The sequence below is a fragment of the Rhamphochromis longiceps genome, linkage group LG18, assembly GCF_057381845.1.
Source record: "Rhamphochromis longiceps isolate RC_006_pf linkage group LG18, R_longiceps_female_GT1.1, whole genome shotgun sequence".
NCBI classification, from domain to species: domain Eukaryota; kingdom Metazoa; phylum Chordata; class Actinopteri; order Cichliformes; family Cichlidae; genus Rhamphochromis; species Rhamphochromis longiceps.
In genome coordinates, this window is record NC_140574.1 from 1155504 (window position 1) to 1174225 (window position 18722).

An 18722-nucleotide genomic window follows, 5' to 3' on the forward strand; every position below is an offset into this window, starting at 1 on the left:
GCGGCAGATGTCGGCCAGGACGTGCCCGTTGTCTCTGTGTGGATACAATCCAACAGGAAAGGACTGAAAGAAACAGCTGGAATCCAGATCTTCTTGACTTTATAGTCCCACATGTCAAAAATGTTCAGGGAACAAGACAAAACGTTCACTGTGCTGGCCTTGGTTGCTCCTCTGCTGTAACTTGCTCTGATTTCTACCTGTGGGCTCCGCGGGCCAAATCTAATCATTCCAAGAACCAGAGGCAGTGGCAGCTCCAAAAGGTCCCGGGTGCCTTCTTTTACACTTCTTTGCCGTTTTGCCTCCCCCACTCACTCCTCTGGACATGACAGCTTCTGAGATTACATCTGGTCTCATCCACTGTGACATCCAATCATTGCTGCTGACGTCTATCGACCGATGTCCAGCTTATCATCCTCTCTGAGTTTATTACATACAGGACTTAAAACAAAGCTTAAACTTTGAAATCACTTCATCTCATTTTCTTTTTGATGTTTTACTTCACATAATTTGCCAAGAATTCAATCACACATGAAGGTTCAGTCAGATATGAATATTTTATGGACATAAATATGATTTAATTAATTAATTTATCATGAAGTCCGTCTCACATGAACAGATCTCTTTAATTCAGTTATGTAGGAACACTCTCTCACTCTTTCACTTCAGAACGATAAATCTAACTTTCTCTGAACACTACAGACCTCAGGACGCTCTGTGCTGTTTACATTGTTTTTGTTGCTCCCTCCTCAAACACATCTGGATAATGAGCAGAGTGAACATGTTTATGTGGTTCATAGTGATGCATGTCAGAGTTTACATGGATGAATGATGCTTGGATCTGTGAATACAATGTTGTACAGCAGTCCAGCTTCCTGTGGCTTAGTTCATCAGACTTTGGACCATTTCAGATCTTAAGCTCTCATTAGAACTCTGAAACGCTGAACTGGACCCAGTTAAACATTAAAGCTTACAGTCCCAAAGTCTGATCACAGATTTGCTTTAGTCTGCAGCAAACAGATTCATTTTATTGTTTTTGTGTTTTTGTAATAGCTGCAATTCATCCATCCACACATCTTCTTCCACTTATCCGGGGCCGGGTGGCAGCGACAGCAGCCTAAGCAGAGAAGCCCAGACCTCCCCCAGCCAAGAGATACAGGCTACGTCCACACTAATGCGCTTTTGTTTTAAAACACATTGTTCACAGCCAACGTTCACATTTTGGACAGAGAGGACAGATGGTTTGAAAGAGGAGTGAAAGAAGCATCTATGTCCACTGTGAGCGACCATCTTTGAACAGAGGCGGGGTTTACGACACCAACTCTCTGCCATCTATAATCCAGTTTTGAGATCCCTTCCCAGACGCCTTAACGCCCACTCACATCCTGGGCCATCTGACCTCAGGAATTCGCATGATAAGGTGGGGCCAGGTTTCACAATGAGCTCACCCGAAACTCTGGCTGATTGGGACCCACACCCAGTTTCCCACCTTGGCTCAGGCGATTAGAGGATCATCAGGGGGTCCTTTTGTCCCTCTGTGGGGGGTCACTCCCACTAGGTTTATATCTGGGACTCTCCACCATTTGACCTTAGAACTGAAGAAGCTTCTCGGATGAGAGGTGAAACGTCTTCAAGCAACTTAAAGAAGTCCAGACGCTTTTCTTTGCAAGCTCCTTTGACTACGATGACCTGGATGACTGAGAACCTTCACAGACATTTAAAACACATTGTTTTCTCTCCATTTTGGCCTCCTGTCCACACTGAGACGGCGTGTTCACTGATGGAAAACGCAGCGTTTTGAAAACGCTCTTGAAAACGGTGCTTTCACGCCGCAGTGTGGACAGTGAAAACGGAGACTTTCTAAAACGATGAGCCGCAGCACCAGTCCATCGGTCGATCTCCCGCTCTCTTCTCCCGTCACAAGTTACCATGGTGATGTAGCCAGGTAAAAAAGAACACGTGTGATGAAAACGTCTGACCTTTACAACAACATGTGTGACTTTTTTACATGTGCCGAAAAAACATTACGATGTCTGAAAGCTTCCCCGCATGTTTCACAACGATATGGTTTCTCGCCTGTGTGAATTCTTATGTGATCTCTTAAATGAGAGTGACATCTGAACCATTTCCCACACGTTTTGCATTGATATGGTTTCACACCTGTGTGAATTCTGGTGTGCGTCACTAAATTACGATTACTTCCAAACTTTTTCCCACATGTTTTACAAGTATATGGCTTCACATCGGAGTGCGTTCTTAGGTGCTTCTTCAAAAAGCTGCTGCATCTGAACATTTTTCCACACACTGTACAAGCGAACGGTCTCTCACCTGTGTGGATTGAATAATGATCCTTCATTTGATAATTAAACTTGAAGGTTTTTCCACAAACATCACATTTTAAAGACTTACTACTTTTATCAAAGTTACAGTGACTCTCTGACATAGCGGGATTTTCTGCATTGTTGTGACTTTTGTGTCTTTCTCTACTTGATCTTGAATCTGCGTTCTTGTTTCCTCCCAGATCTTGACTGTCAGCTACAGCAAAGTTGTGAGTGAGGAGCTGCTCCCTGCCTGCTTCTGGTTCACTGTGCTCTCCTTCCTCAGCAGCAGCAGTCACCATGAAGGTATCCGTCTCCTCCTTCAGTCCCAGCTGCTCTCCCTCCTGACTGCTGCACAGTTCCTCCTGTTCCTCTTTAATCTGTGGAGCTTCTGGTTCCTCCTGCTCCACACTGGAGCTCCTCTCCTGGTTCCAGAGCTGCTGCTCAGGGAGAACCTCCTCCTCCTCCTCTTCCTCACAGACAGGCTGCTGTGGGACGTCTGGAGGGACAGAAGGAGATAAGAAAAAGAAAATCATCTGAGTAACTATTACTAATAAAGTATAATAATAAAGGAGAATGGCCACAAATTCAGGCTGCGAGAGTGAATTGTCCCACTCCAGAATAAAGCTCATCAACAGAGGGACATCAGCAGTAAGGGCAGAGCGAGGATGAACTACCAGCTGCTGTAGAAAGGCTGTAATAAATATCCTGCAATGAGCTGATAAATAACCGGTGAGGTCTCAATGGATCCTAATCTGTAAGATGAGGGTTAAAAACTGAGAAGCTGAATAGTTCACTGAACTAAGTAAAAATAAGTTGCTGACAAACGTTACTAAATGGAAGCAGGTGCAACAAATCAAACGTGAGTTACATCCAACATTCTCCAGCATGTTTATAATCACATCACAGGAAACAGAACTTTTGATCTTCTCGATTCATCTCCATAATGTTCATAACTGCTGTGATCCTTTGTTCATTACGTGCTGCTGGCTTTTGGGTGGCTCTCAGCACATTCTAGCTTTAGCTTCAACCACTTTGCCTTTGTTAGCTTTTTTCAAATAACCATAGGTTTTTTTATTAAGCATGTTTTCATGGACACGCCCTAATAGCTGAACTTAGGGGAAGTTTGCATCTTCACTCACAGTGAAAAGCTTCCAAGCTAACAGCATGTTAGCATGTGACAATTTGGCTAAACCACTGTCTATGGCCAACTGCAGCCCGCGGGCCATTTTTAATTGATTAATTAAATTTATAAATAGCATAGAATAAGGCCGCACTTCAACTTTTGCTTGAGTGTATTGCACTTCTTCGTTTTAACACCAGGGGAGCTGCTGTTGATCAAGGCTCCACCAAAAAGGACAATCACAGAAGAAATTTACCCCAAGTTACTAAACAGGTCAGAACCAAAGAAGCCAAAGGTAGAAAGTGAGTGCAGAAAATTTCAGACACGGTGGGAGAGTGAAGATTTCTTCAAAGAACTCAAGTGTGTCTGTTTGATCTGCACTGAGACTGTGGCAGTTATGAAAGAGGATAATGTGCGACGTCATTATGAAGCCAAACATCAGGCCTGTGCATCCGACACTGGTGCTGAGCCAGAGCAGACATTAACTCTCCCGCAGGGTCAGCAACAGTATTTATCTCGTGCTCGAAAGGTCCAGGAAAAGGCTCCGATAGCCGCTATGAGGTCGCCCAACTCATCGCGAGACATGGCGAGCCTTTTTCAGATGGAGACCTCATAAAACACGGCCTCGTTAAAGTCACCGAAATAATGTGGAAAAAGTGCAGGACTTCAACAACGTCAGCGTGTCCAGAAATCCAGTCGTGCGACGCACTGAAGACTCGTCAGCCAACATTAAACTGCACCTGTCTGACAAAGCTGTGCTTTTGAATTTGACTCCATCGCAGGCGATGAGAGCACCGACGCCACAGACGCCGCACAGCTGCTAATTGTTGCTGGGAGTGGACGAGAGCACGAGCGCCTTAGGTGAGTAAAAAATATATTCCACAGTACCCGTGTGTTAGGTACAGGTACACATGCTTCAAATATCAGTAATGCGCATCGATTCTGTCACTACTCTGCTTTTGTGCACCACTTTCTTATCTGCGTTTTCCTTGTTAACACACAGAGCACACACCGCTGTGCACAGCGCACGCAGTCAGCTGATCTCATCTGATGCACATCTGCTCCTTGATCAAGTGACATTTGTCCGGGTTTTTGGCACGAGTGGCGTCGGATCAGCACCGCAGCTGGACGGCCCGATTTACAAACCCAGCGCAGCTGATACTCACCAGAATAATCTGCTAAAATGATGCACTCCTGTTATTAAGCCCAGTTCAGTCTGTTAATGTTGATAACTGTTTCAAACGGACGTTAACAGGTGCGTTGCTGAGCCTAATAACTTAAATAACAAGCTTTATTTATTGCTTTTTCTCTGTGCTGTAAATCTTCAGTCCAAGAAGAAATCTGAGGCTGCTGTGAAAACGAGCTACCAAAGCTTTTTCTGGATAAATCAACAAAGATCCGTTTATGGAAAGATGGGATGAAGGCAGTTTTGTCTTTAATTATATTCAACAATATAACATATTTGACCACTTTTAAGTGATTTTTCTAACTTTAATACAGTAAAGTTAAGGTTATATACCTCATTTCTAGTAACTGGCCCCGCCCCTCCTATATTTTTATGTATGTTGGCGTCAGTGAAAACGTTTGGACACGCCTGGTTTAGGGCTGTTGATATAACCATATATATCGGACGACGATATAAAAACATCTGTCGTTTGTTTCGTGGTGTCGTAAAATAAACCGTTTACAGTAATATTTGTTCATGGTTCTGATGTCACTGTAGCGGCTTCATTAAAGTTCTCTTTCTCTTATATTTAATATAACCACACTACAGACAGACAAGTTTTTATGTGTTGTCGTTAGAAACAACGGTAACAGCATCGCGTGTCCGCTTGTTTATTTTCCACATAAACTTTTCACAATAAAGCTCAAGATCCTGTTGAGTCGCCAGGTGCTAAAAAAAATAAACCTTAGACTCAAACGTTAGAGCAGGCTTTTCCCCGCAGCACGCCGTGTAATAAATACTCACAAAGAAAACGGCGCCGTTACAACTTATGTCTAAAAATGTATCGTTTCATGCATCGTTAAAACACTGGACTCCAGCTACACGACGCCCAGCTGGAAACACTTCACGCAAGTCGAGCTGCCCGAGATTCACAGAATTTACAGAAAATGTTACATGTTTGTGATTTATATCGTTATCGGACGACAGATGAGATTTTGGTCATATTCACAGCCCTAATAATAAATTACTTTGTTATTGATACAGAGACGCCTGTCATTTTTTAAATTACACAATACCAGATGCTTCATATTACAGAGACGTTATTATGGACATGACAAATTGTAGGATAACGTCCAGCATATAATCGGTTTCCTGTTTGTGGATCACGATTGTACTTTTTGCAGGGTTAGGTATTGATAGTAATCTGCGCTGGTTTAGTGTTGGTAGAAATGCCCATTAAGTTGATTTTTAATTATGATTTTAGTGTTTCAATAGTAACCAAGTGAAAAGTGATGGAAAACCACCATCAGAGTTCAACAGTGATTCAATATCAGACTCTAACGCTGTTCCAACAGAACTGCCTGATGTTGATTTAACATTGTTTCAATGGATATGTGCTCTCGGGGCCGTCATGTCCCCTCATGTAAAATGTGCTGTTCTTCTTTAAACACAAACGTAAGTAACAGCTGATTAACATTAAAAATCTTTGAATTCGAAGGAAACCTTTCCTCCGGGAGCAGAAACAACATGCTGACACATGTGAACAGCTGAAGGCTGCTGCAGCATTGATCAAATTAGGTTTTTAATATCGATTCTCTTCCAAACCCCAGCAGTCCAGTGTTGATTTTAGGGGTCTGCAAAAATAAAATAGCAGCGTTCTAACGTCTCACCTGCTTGTTTTTACTCAATAAGCAGCGTGAGCTGTGCATACATGTATACTATTTTTATTAAGAGAGATTAAGCTTGTGTTTCCTTCATGAAGCTTATTAGACATTATGAAACAGATCAAGTGCTCAAAATACCTTTTTCATACATCTTTTTTCTTAAAGAAATCTACTACGTCACGTGTAATTTCCATTGCAAATATTAATCACAGTTCAGCAGGGATGCAGTAAAAACTCTGTGTGATGTCATCAAGTACGATGCTGCTCAGCTGTGGAATGATCGCGCTGTTTTCTCGCACTCTCGGGAAGTCCGGACTCCCGTGTGAACTTACGAAGTCTGGACTGGCTGCACGAGTATTGAGAAACGGCCCATGAGTAAAATTCCTCCCTCAGAGGGACACTCACCTGTCCTGTGCAGCTTGATTTGGGGTTTCCAGGTGATATCCAGCAGTCTGCGCTGACGCTCCATCTCTTCCTCGTACTGCACAGGATCATTATGAACTTCAGGCTCCTCCTTCAGTCCCAGCTGCTCTCCCTGCTGACTGCTGCACAGTTCCTCCTGTTCCTCTTTAATCTGTGGAGCTTCTGGTTCCTCCTGCTCCACACTGGAGCTCCTCTCCTGGTTCCAGAGCTGCTGCTCAGGGAGAACCTCCTCCTCCTCCTCCTCCTCACAGACCTGCTGCTGTGGGACGTCTGGAGGACAGAAGAAAGAAGTCACAACCACAGAAACATTAACAGGACTTTACAGCATGACTGCGTCGCTCGTGTGTGAGAGTAAAGCCGTCCAGTCAGCTGTAAGTCACTGATCTCAGATCTGCATTTATTCAGACGAACATCTGGAAGGTAAAGCCCCCTCAGCACAGCAGCAGCACCGCACTGCCACTACAGTTCATAAATTCAATATTAGGTGTCACTGTGCCGAGCTGCACATTAAACTCTGTGTCACTTCTTTCAGTCGCGTCCGTGACTCTGAACAACAACATGGTGGACTTTGTTGTTCTCACACGTGTGTAAATGTGACCACAGGAACCGTGCACGTGCTGTGTACCACTTTAGCTTTTATGTGACATCATCACAAAGGGCCCGGGCGACCACTCTGACGTCACTGATGGAGAAATAAAAAAGACGTATTGTTATGACGTTAACACTGAACTCTTTACAGCTCTGCAGAAGAAGAAAGGAAACCAAGGAAAAACCTTTTCAGGCTAGATTACTGAGTTTAGAAGGTGCACCTGAACGCACCATCAAACACACGTTTCACCGCCAAACAAAAAGTTTTTCAAACGATTCACAGGATTGAGTGATGGATCCAGGTCAGAGAAAAGCTCAAATCCAGGCTGATTTCAGCGCCTGCTGTTTGAATGCAGCGCAGCGCAGTCCTGTCCTCTGTTTGCTCTTTGTTAGCTCACATCTCCAAAAAGTCCTCACAATCAGAAACGTCCCGCAGAGCTGTGATCAGGATCCTCCCTCAGAGGGACACTCACCTGTCCTGTGCAGCTTGATTTGGGGTTTCCAGGTGATATCCAGCAGTCTGCGCTGACGGTCGATCTCTTCCTCGTACTGGACGATCGTTTTTTCAAACTCCAAGAATATTTGTTCAGCAGCAGCAGTTAGTCGCTCGTTGATGAACTCTCTCAGATACTGAACTGAAGGCATCGTTGCTGCCGCAGCTCACACACTCAGCTCACACAACAACACACCCGGGTCAGTGACGGTATTAGTGCCTTTCCTTTATTTACTTCCGCCTGTGTCACGCGGTGAGGTTCCGGCAGAGCACGAGTGTTGCCTTTAGTTCCTCTTCAAAGTGTCAGTTTGTTGCAGTAAATAAATAAAATGTTCTGAGCTGCCGTGAGAAGAGAAAACAGATCCATAAAGACCTCTGTGCAAGCTCCGTGTTTGGCTGTTTAACTTTCAACAGCAGCACGAAGCACAAACTATGCAGGATCTCCTGCAGACACACCAGCTGTCATCAGGATTTAACAGGAAACATCACATGAGAGCAAAAGCAGCTCCTCCTCCTGACTGCAGAAACCTGTCTGACTCCAGCTGTGAACATCAGACCACTCACAGCTAACTCCCAGTGAACATCACTTCCAACATTTCTCCTCTGGAAACATGGAAAAACTGGCTGTGATTTGGATCTTTGCAGCTCTCATAGGTACGTATGTTTCTGACAGGAACACCTGAAATTCAAAGACATGTTTACAGCGTTACAGATCCAGTTTGGACTTTCTTTGAGCTCACTGTGTTTTTCCAATGATGGACATGTGACTGTGGAACAGAGCTGTAAATATAACATGTTGTTTCATCAGCAGGTAACAGCTTGGAAGATGATATTACTGCCAGCAGTGCTGAAGTGTTTTCATCAGAGGGCCATACAGTTACTGTGTCCTGTAACTATTCAGTTCAAGCCCAGAATCTCCAGTGGTATCGACAGGATCCTGGATCAGCTCCTCAGTTCCTTCTCCTCATCACTGATACGAGTGAGCCGAGTGTGCTGAGAGCAACTCCCCCAAACCCTCGACTGACTGCTGCACTGGACAAGGAGAGAAATCGAGTCAATCTGGAGATCTCCTCTGCTGCAGTGTCTGACTCTGCTGTGTACTACTGTGCTCTGCAGCCCACAGTGACAGGAAACAGCAAAACTCTGTACAAAAACCTTTGGAGCAAACAGAATACTCCACAACATCCACTAGAGGGAGCCACACACTGTTAAACCTCTGATTCTCGTGTGACTGATGACAAAGACAACAGAAACGTGACGATCCAGTTCTGGGACCAGGAGTTGCAGTTTTAACAGTCTTCCACACCAGCTTATTGTGTTTTTTTTAAATATTTTTTTATTTTTAAAACTTTTTTTTCCAAAATTTAAAACAAACACAAACTCCAAAACAAACAAAAACAAACAACCATGCACTTCACAAAAACCACAGGTACCAAAAGCTACCAAAACATCAAACCTACTTCCAGTGGCCGCTGCACTTTAAACGGGAGTAGCTCAGACGTCAGAGAACATCCAAAAATTACAAGTTCAGGCTGTGCAGGCTTCATATCTGCCTCAGAATACCAGTCAAACATTTTAGAACAAAAGTCATGGAACAACGGACCTTCTGCCAGTCTACACCTGTCACACATTGGGGAGATAGAAGGATAAATGTTGTGCAGTCTGGCCTTTGAACAGTGTAACCGGTGGAGGATTTTAACTGAATTAACTGGTGTCTGCTGTTTATAGAGCAGGAGTGGATTTTAGACAGACACTTACTCCGCATAGATTCAGGCACCTTCATCCCCGATTTATTCTCCCAAGCCTGCCTAATCCCAGCTGTATGCACCACAACAGAATTACCAAATAACTGTACAATTTTGGTGATATGATGTCTGGAATCAGGTCTTGAGTATTTTGTAGATGCCATGTTCTGACGGTAGAGTTGCAGAATCTTTAAACTTGGACTGGATGTAATGCCTGACCTGCAGATATCTATATAAATGTGAATGTGGCAGATTATATTTCCCTTTTAGTTGACAAAAGAAGAAAATGTGTTATCAACATACAAATCCTCAATAGACACTAAACCCTTTTCTCTCCAGTCATGATACGTCTTATCTTGCCAAGAAGGCATAAAATCATGATTAAAACACATCTGTACAGGTGTGTCTGGCAGTTCCAGAAATCTTCTCCTCTGATTCAAGATTCTAACGGTTTGTTTTAATTAAAATATTAGCAGCTCAGGAGTAATGTCTGAAAATTGGCAGGCCCAGCCCTGCGTCTCTCTTGGATTTCTGCCCTCTTGCCATTCCAAATATAGGACGTTGGCAGCTAATTCATGACCTTCCATGCGGTTCTGTAAGTCAGTCTGTACGGATAGCACCGACTGGAACTTGGCCTCAAAAGCATCAAACCGTTCATCAGGTCTCTCCAGGATTGATTCAGATGTTGTCTTACATATTTCCTGGCACATGTCCTACATTTCAATCTTGTCATCTGTGGTGACAACTTTAGGCTCAGCCAAAGCCCTGCTAGCGCAGCTATCATTAGCACCAAGCTCGCTAACATTAGTGCTGCTAATGTATCTGTCGATGGTCTTATTCTCGCCCAGGTTCAAGGCTTTCTTCAGCAGTTTGAGATGTGCAGGGCAACGATTAAGCCAAAGGAACCAGTTGATTATTTAAGCTCCTGAATGGTTTTATCTTGTGTTGTATGGAGAGCTCAAACCCACGCGTCTACATCATACACATGTGCACTAGCCTTCCAACCAGCTTATTAATCTACCCAGACAGAGTTTTCATTCATTTTAAAGCCTGAAAGCTGTTTTATTTGCTATCATCTATCGTCCACCTGGGCCTTACACAGAGTTTCCATTGATGGAGGGACTCGACCAAACTGGAGCAGGGCCAAGCGATGGGTTTGGTGACTCACCCCAGTTGCCACAGATGCGTCCCCAGTAGGGTGTGGTCCACGAGGGCTGTGTGGTCACCAGCCATTGGACCAGCCATTGAGAGTCACAGCACATAAGGGTCGCAGATGCCAACAGACTTAATAAACTGATCCGTAAGGCCAGCAATGTTGTGGGGATGGAGCTGGACTCCCTCAAGGTGGTGTCGGAGAGGCGGATGCTGTCCAAGATAAAGACAATGTTGGATAACACCTCCCACCCACTCCATGACATGTTGGTCAGTCACAGGAGCTCGTTCAGTGAGAGACTGAGATTACCGAAAAGCACCACTGAACGACACAGGAAATCATTCCTGCCTGTGGCCATCTCCCTGTACAACGCATCCACTTAACACACTGTTTGCTGCTACAACTACACATGTTTCTTTTCCAGCTATTTATTTATGAGTGACTTATGTATGTATGTATGTATGTATATGTATGTATATATTGTACTATTCTTAGTTAGTGTATTGTCTGTCTTGTCTTAATGTTGGTTTAAAATGGAGCACTGTAACAAAAAATAATTTCCCCCAGGGATCAATAAAGTATTCTGATTCTGATTCAGATTCTGATAAATGTGTTGGAGCTGCAAGCTGTGGTCCTGCCATGGTCACAGCAGCCTACATGAAGAGCCGGGGGGCCTAGGCTCCCCCCTCCTCTCCAGGATGGCTACCAGGCTGTGGCAGTGGGATCACCTCCTGTTCCACTCACTGAGAGCAGTTCATGTTCCAGGGCCATTGAATATGGCATCGAGTTCTGGAGACACAGAGACACAAAAAGAAAACTGATGATGATAAACTCTGGACTCATGTTTTAAAATCAGTTTTGCTTCACAGAAACTCAGGAGGTTGTGAGTAGAGCAGGTCCACAGTTTGATCAAAGTAATGTTTGATTCATTTTAGTATCACTGCATTTATAACTGTTGAATGATTGTGGCTGAGCTGGGTGCTTAGTTAAAGTGTGTGCTGTAGAACATAAAGGATCATTCCCAAGCAGTGAAAGCAGCTAAAAAACGATCCAACAACTAAAACTGGTCCATTCAGAAAAGAGCTGCTGTTAAAAAAGTGCTTCTGCTGGTGTTCTTGTGGTCAGCAAGCTAACTAATGAAGCTCTGCAATGTGAAAGTGTTATTCACAAGCACACAAAAGCTGCTCTCTAAAACCTTCACCAAACAGTGTGAACTTTCCATTTAAATGAAGCAAGAAGAACTGTTTTTAAGGATGACTGGGACATAAAGTTTACCAGGACAGCAGATACAGCACTTATTTTTCACTGAACAATGAAGGAGGCAGCTTTCTTCTGGCAGTTCAGGAACAAACTGCAAGAAGTCTACAATGACCTTTCACCCTTCAGTAAAGGCTCAAACTTGTGTAGAACTATTGCACATTTCTGAGGGGGAAGAGGAAGTGAGAGAAGTCAGACTCAAAGAGGAGACAGAGGGCGACATCATCCAGTAGGCGGGGCTCTCCTTCTGCACTGTGTTCAACCATTGTGTCAATAATAAGTGCTGCTGTGAAGAGAACAATTCTCAGACTGAATGTTGAACATCAGCTAGTTTCTCCTGTTGATTTAAACCTTGTTGTACAGATGGAACATTGGCTGTGGATTATTCTTGCTGCTCTTTTCTTTGGTGAGATACAAACATCAACATGTTTCCTCTGCTTAAATAAATGTGTGAGTCTGATTAATGGTGAGTTTTTAATCATGTTTATTGATCCATCTCTTCCTCTGCATGTTCTGTTCTTCCTCAGAGTGTAAAGGAGAAGACAAAGTGATCCAGGAACAAGGAGATGTCATTGCTGCTGAAGGAGACACAGTTACACTTGGATGTAGATTTGAAACTAGTGATACAAGGCCGACTTTGTTCTGGTACAAACAGAAAATGAACGGCTCGCCAAAACATTTACTTCGACGTTTTTTTTTATCAGCAGATAATTCTGAAGCAAAGGACAGATTTGATGCCGAAGTCGACAAGAAAGAAAAATCAGTTCCTCTGAAGATCCAGAAGCTTCAGCTGTCTGACTCTGCTGTGTACTACTGTGCTCTGCAGCCCACAGTGACAGGAAACAGCAAAACTCTGTACAAAAACCTTTGGAGCAAAGACAACAGAATACTCCACAACATCCACTAGAGGGAGCCACACACTGTTAAACCTCTGTAGCTGTAATTCACTTGTTAAAGGAGAGATTGTTCATATAAATGAATCATCCACCATCGTTGTCCTCGCTCTTCACTGCAGTTTCTAAAAACCTTCCTCAAAATGATCAGATGTGCAGATCACAGCCTGATGTTAGCAGACCTGTTAGTGACACTTTAAACATCAAAGCAGGACGTTTAATCTTCATCCATCAGTTTTTGCTTCCCAGATATTTTATTCCCACAGATGTTTCATGAATATAAGAAGATCGTCTCGTTAGAGCCCAAATGTGGTGAAATTCTCATGTTTCAACAGTAAACAAAGGTAATAATACACAATGCAGTGGTATGGTTTCTTCCTTATGTACGTTCAACCCATAGCAGAGATGATCGCTGTCACCTTGGTCTGTCATGCATTTGAGCAGTTTTTAGCTCATTTAGAAAACAAGATTTGTGAAATGATTATTTCCTGATGATCGTTTGTAAATCTGAAACAGTTTCTCTGAAAACAAACAGAAACCAAGCTGCTTTCCTTTGATGTGTTTTGACTTGTTTTGAAGATTTGAAATCAGACATAAACAAATAAATCATACGTCTGTAGGGGAATATGAATATAATAAGATGGTGATTTCTGGATGTGCTCCTGAGCTCATGCTCTGATTTTAATTCTGTCTGAAGATCACAGACGTCCAAATAAATTTCTCCAGATTCTCTGAATCATTTGATGAGATCATCTTCTGTAGATGACGAGATATTCACAGTGAGGAACATTAATCACGTTATAGATGCTCGTTTCTGCTGATTGGTGAACAGAGAAACTCTAAGATTCTTCTTTGTACTCGATCATGTGACTGACCAGCTGACAGTTAACCTGGTTAGCTGCTGCATGTTCCTGTCAGCTGTTTGTTTTTAGCACCACTTACTTTGTTGAGCTGTCCTGTTGCGATGTTGTGTTTGCATCAAATTCACAATGAGCTCATATTTTTCTTAAAATGGTTCATTTTCTTATTTTAAACTTTGATATGTTTGTGACTAAAACATGATCATAGTATTCTCATTTATTCACATTTTTTGAATGGAGCTCAAACAGATGCAGCTCACAGATGTAACAGAGTCACTAGTGCACAGTGTTTGCTGGGTGACAGACTGCTAACCTGTCACAGAGCAAACACTTCTCCATCCAACCTGTGACTGATGTTCTGCTTTTTCACTTTCAGATCGTCTCTTGGTTGAGGAAAAATAAAACACTATTTTTTAATGTTAGCTGAGTTTGGTGTTGAGAATCTCACATGTGTATTTTTCTTCATAGTTATGTAGGATGCCTGAAATATGAACCTCAGTGAAGAGTTCATGGGTCACAAGCTTTAGATCAAAGTGGGAGCACATGTTATGTTTGGCTATTGATGGTTTCAGAAGAATAATCATCAGTTATGTCACCATGGCAACAAAGAAGGACATCATTATTTACGAGGAAGTATATGTGCACAATACCCCGAGTTATGCTCGTAGTATTCACTTCTTTTCCAGCCTCTTTTCACTATCATTGTAGTTTTAGATGAATACATTTATCACTTGTTCCTGAAGTGACGGTTCCATTAGTCTGTGTTTATCCTCAGACCTGCTGTGCTTTCCTCTGCACTGTTGTATCTGGCTCGACTCATGCAGGAAAAGTTTAGAAGACACACAATCAGAGGAAGCTCTACAACACAAAGGTAACATTAATGTGGGGCTAAGACTGCGTTTTTAAACTCTTACTCCACTGAGGTGTATTTCAGATGAAAAGTCTAAGGAGCTTGGAAAGAAAAGAAAAGACGACGTTTCACCTCCAACAAAATTCTTCAGTTCTGGGGTCAAATGGTGGAGAGTCCCAGATTTAAACCCTGAGAGGGACAATGCACCCGCTGATGATCCTCTACCTGATCACACGAGCCAAGGTGTGAAGATGGTTGTAGGTCACAATCAGCCAGGGTTTCGGGTGAGCTCATTGTGAAACCTGGCCCCGCCCTATCATGTGATAGGGTGGAGCCAGATCTCACAACTGCGTTATAGATGACAGACAGTTGGTGTGGTAAGCCCCGCCCTCTGTTCAAAGATGGTCGTTCACAGTGGACATAGATGTATTTCAGATGAGAACAAGCAGACTGATAGAGTTTAAAATGCTCCCAGATGTGTGTGACAGACACACTGTGGTGAGAGGAGAGTACTCGAGTACAGCTGTGGACCTGAACAACACATGCAGGTACTGTGCTGGCTGGGATTGGTTTCGTATATGTTGTAGAGGCGCGGCATGCACACAGGATCCAGGTGTGACTCATTCGTCTTACGTTGCTTTTACAAACATGTCGTGTGAACTGTGTCTGTGGGAGATTTCACTTTGAACTGTTTTTATTGTGACTGTCTGAAATATCAAAGAGGGCAGTTTCAGTTTGTAACACATCGTGCGACTTTATTTGGAGTCTGTCCTGTGCTGCGTGCAGATTGCTTTTCATTTCTGAGTATTTCCATCTTTAATGTATTCAGTTCTCAGTTTGCTTGTTGTCAGTTGTAACAGTCACAATGGTGTGGTATCTCTTTAAGACAACCCAAGTCGAGGTTTAATGTTGTCATCAGTATGCGCCTCTGCCCTCTCTGTGATTGTGTGGACATGTGCTTGCACGCTAGTGCACGAGGAGGGACGGATTTTATGTTTTACCTCTCCAGACACCTTTGTTTGCAACGTTATGTGTTGTACGAACACTCTGCACTATGTTTGTTAAGCTGCAGCCGTTCAACCGGGCTTATATGGTTGACGAAGAGAAGGTGTATTAAAGGACACTCTGTGGAATTCCCACTGCCGGTGTGAGTGTGTATTCTTTTGACTAGCCTGCTAAGTGTTTTGCCGCCTCCTCTCAACCACTAAACACAGCCCAGTGTACCAAAAGGTATTTTGTGGGCCGTGTAATGGTGCTGCTAGGTTTCATATCCATATCACCAGAAGCCGTGTGTGACCTGGAACTTTTTGAAATCAAAAGTTATTACAGAGAAAACTGTAAGATAAATTTCACTTACATTCTCGGATCTCTGAGCATGAAATGAGCTCTGTGACGGAGTTACACCGTCCCGGGCCACAGACAGCTGATCTAGGCGCATACACGCACCACCACCATTAGTTTCTACAATTACCGTGGCTGCGCGTCTTTTCGTCGACCTGGCAGATAAACAAAAAAGGGGGTGAGAGGCATATTTTGAGCGGCGCAGAGGGTGGCCAACATATTTTTCCCGCTTACCTTTAATAAAGCCGGTCGCGTAGACTCGCTGTGATCGCCGATTATACGAGTGGTTATGCAAGCCGATGGTATGGTGTTCCGGGGTTCAAATAGTGGGTTCGCGCGTGCTTGAAAGGTCATGTGAACTGCATTATTTTTGTTTGTTTGTTATTGTGAAACACTGTAGGCTGCCTGGAATTGACCATAAATGTCTGTATATACATATATATGTATTGTAGGAATACAGCTGGAAATAAGCTGAGGGGGAAAGAGTGTTTGGTAAAAGAAATAATAAAGAGATGGCTATTATGCCTAGTGGGAGGGGCCATGGGGTATAAAAGAAGGCTGTCAGGGCCTACCTGGGCTTTTTTCGGTGAGATGTTACAGAGAGGGTAACATGCAGACTGTGTTTTGTATAAAGATGTTTGTTTTGTGTTGACTTAACCCTCCTGCCATCCTTTAAAAAACTCACACCCATCACCCTAGGGACCATTCTCAGCCACGCCATAAAAAGACCATATATCCATATTTTATTCCACTTTAAATTAGCCAACCTTGTAAAACTACTTCTCCCTGAAATATTCATGTAAAGTTTTAATTATATTTTCGTTGTTTTAACCCTTCAAATCCCAGTGTTATTACATGAGCGCCCTGTGTTATAAGCCCCAAAAACCAAAAAACGAAACTAAATATTTCCACAAAAAACCAGTTGAAGTAATATGTGATTGTCATTATAAGTAGGCCTTTAGATGGACCAAAGATTGGCACCAACATACATTTTGACCTGCCATTATTTTTTTTGCATTTTTTTTGCAATTTAAAAATTAAAACTTCAAGGCCCTGAGTCTTCATTGACATCCAAGAAAAGAAGAAAAAATAAAATCATATGATGATAATTTGGGGTTGAAAAATAGCGTTTATAATGGAAGTCAATGGGCAGAAAATGGTCCCCAGGGTGATGGGTGTGGGGATTTCTGCTGCTCAGCCATTTTAGGCTGATTTAAGGAATTCACACTGGAATATTAACATTGACAGGTAAAAACTATCCTGTGGCAAGTTTGGTTATATTCCACTGAACACAGTGGAAATGGCAGCCATTTAACACATAGCAGTGGCACAAAAAGGTCCCAAGAAGGCAGGAGGGTTAAGTTAGTTTTCTAGTTTCCGGCAGAATAAATGATCCACACTGAATGCTTCCTGACTACGCCTGCATTTGTTCGGGAGAAGTTTAGGACCCCGCGACAAGCTCAAATTCTCTTTTATGAAAACACAACTAACTCAGCTTTTGTCTCAAACTTGTGAACAATGTAAACGTTCACCTGCTTTTGAACTCCTCACTGTTGCCTTTAAGAATACTAAGTATTTCCAACAGAGAGAGTCACAGGCCTTTTCAGCGTCGAGGCTGAAAGCTGTCCATTGTTCAGAGGAGTTTAGTGATCAGTGAGATGGGGAGCCTTCCTAACATTACCCAGTGTTTGTCTGCTTTATACAAAGCCTACAAATTTTCCAGTCATCTTGCTGGTATTGATGCAAACAGTCTAGAATCTATGTTTAGAACTGATATTGGTCGATAACAGCTGCATTGACTTTTCTTTCCCCAGCTTAGAGATCACTGATACTGCTGCCTGTCTCCAGGGCACAGGGGCCTCCCCACCCTGAAGGACATGGTTAAAGCCTTCTTTTAGTGCCGGTGTTGTCAATTTCCTGGAAAGGTTGTTCATTTCAATTCAATTCAATCTTTATTGGCAGACTTCATGTCCATAAAAACAAGACAAAAAAACAAAAAAAACAACAACAAAAAAACACACACACACAACACTCCCCCCCCCCCCCCAACACAAGGTATAAACCATTAAATATATATATGTATATAAATAAGTATCTAAAACATTTGTAAAAATATAAAACCATAATATATATAAAACACAATTACTTAAAATAAATCAATAAATACACAAACACTTTAACCAGTGCTTTCTGAGACTGGATGAGTAACGGGAACCACTCACTGTCGGATCTGTGAGTGCTAAAATTATACTGTTACTCGAACCATCCAGTCGTTCTCTAAAACTGAACATTAGCTTCCTTAAAAGTGCTTTAAAAGTCCAAACACCCACAGCTACAAACATCTGACTGGCACTACCACTTCTAGGTATCCTGCAAAGGATTCTCATCGCATCATTATATGCAACATGCAGCTTCTGCATGCTACATTGTTTGTAGGATGACCACAAGGGGGCAGTATATAGCGGTGTGCAATACGCTACAAAGCCACTTTAACTGGAAGTGAACAAAAGCTGAATTTGCGTGCAATAGTATTTGCCTGCACATAGAGCTTACACCGTTGTCTGTATATGTCATCATCATCATTCATTTGCTCAGTAATAAAGTGACCGAGGTATTTCACCTTTTTATGAACTTCAAGAGTTTTTGGGACAGTTTAAACAAAGGGAAATTTAGCTGTTTATCCTGCTTGGTTCTACATATCAAAACAGCACTTTTAGCAGCATTGTACTTCATATCATATTGTACACCATATTCAGTACAGACATTAAGAAGATCCTGTAACCCAGCACTGCTTGGACTAAAAACAACCAGGTCATCTGCATACATGAGATGATTTATCAGTGTTTTACCTA

At 42.7% G+C, this 18722-nt stretch overlaps 1 protein-coding gene across 1 annotated transcript; it reads right to left on the reverse strand.

The window, feature by feature from the left end:
- Positions 1-477: 477 nt before the first annotated feature.
- LOC146647344 (uncharacterized) lies at positions 478-7992 on the reverse strand. Its single transcript, XM_085388920.1, has 3 exons — positions 7752-7992; positions 6673-6960; positions 478-2814 (listed from the first exon to the last, which is right to left on the reverse strand). The coding sequence occupies exons 1-3, from the start codon at positions 7921-7923 to the stop codon at positions 1979-1981; spliced, it is 1296 nt and encodes a 431-aa protein (XP_085245046.1). The 5' UTR covers positions 7924-7992; the 3' UTR covers positions 478-1978.
- Positions 7993-18722: the final 10730 nt, after the last annotated feature.

Coding starts and splice junctions, on each gene's coding strand:
- LOC146647344 (XM_085388920.1), bottom strand. CDS start 7,923: ATGCCTTCAGTTCAGTATCTGAGAGAGTTCATCAACGAGCGACTAACT. Junction 6,961..7,751: donor AATCAAGCTGCACAGGACAG/GTGAGTGTCCCT, acceptor TCTGTCCTCCAG/ACGTCCCACAGCAGCAGGTC. Junction 2,815..6,672: donor AATCAAGCTGCACAGGACAG/GTGAGTGTCCCT, acceptor CTGTCCCTCCAG/ACGTCCCACAGCAGCCTGTC.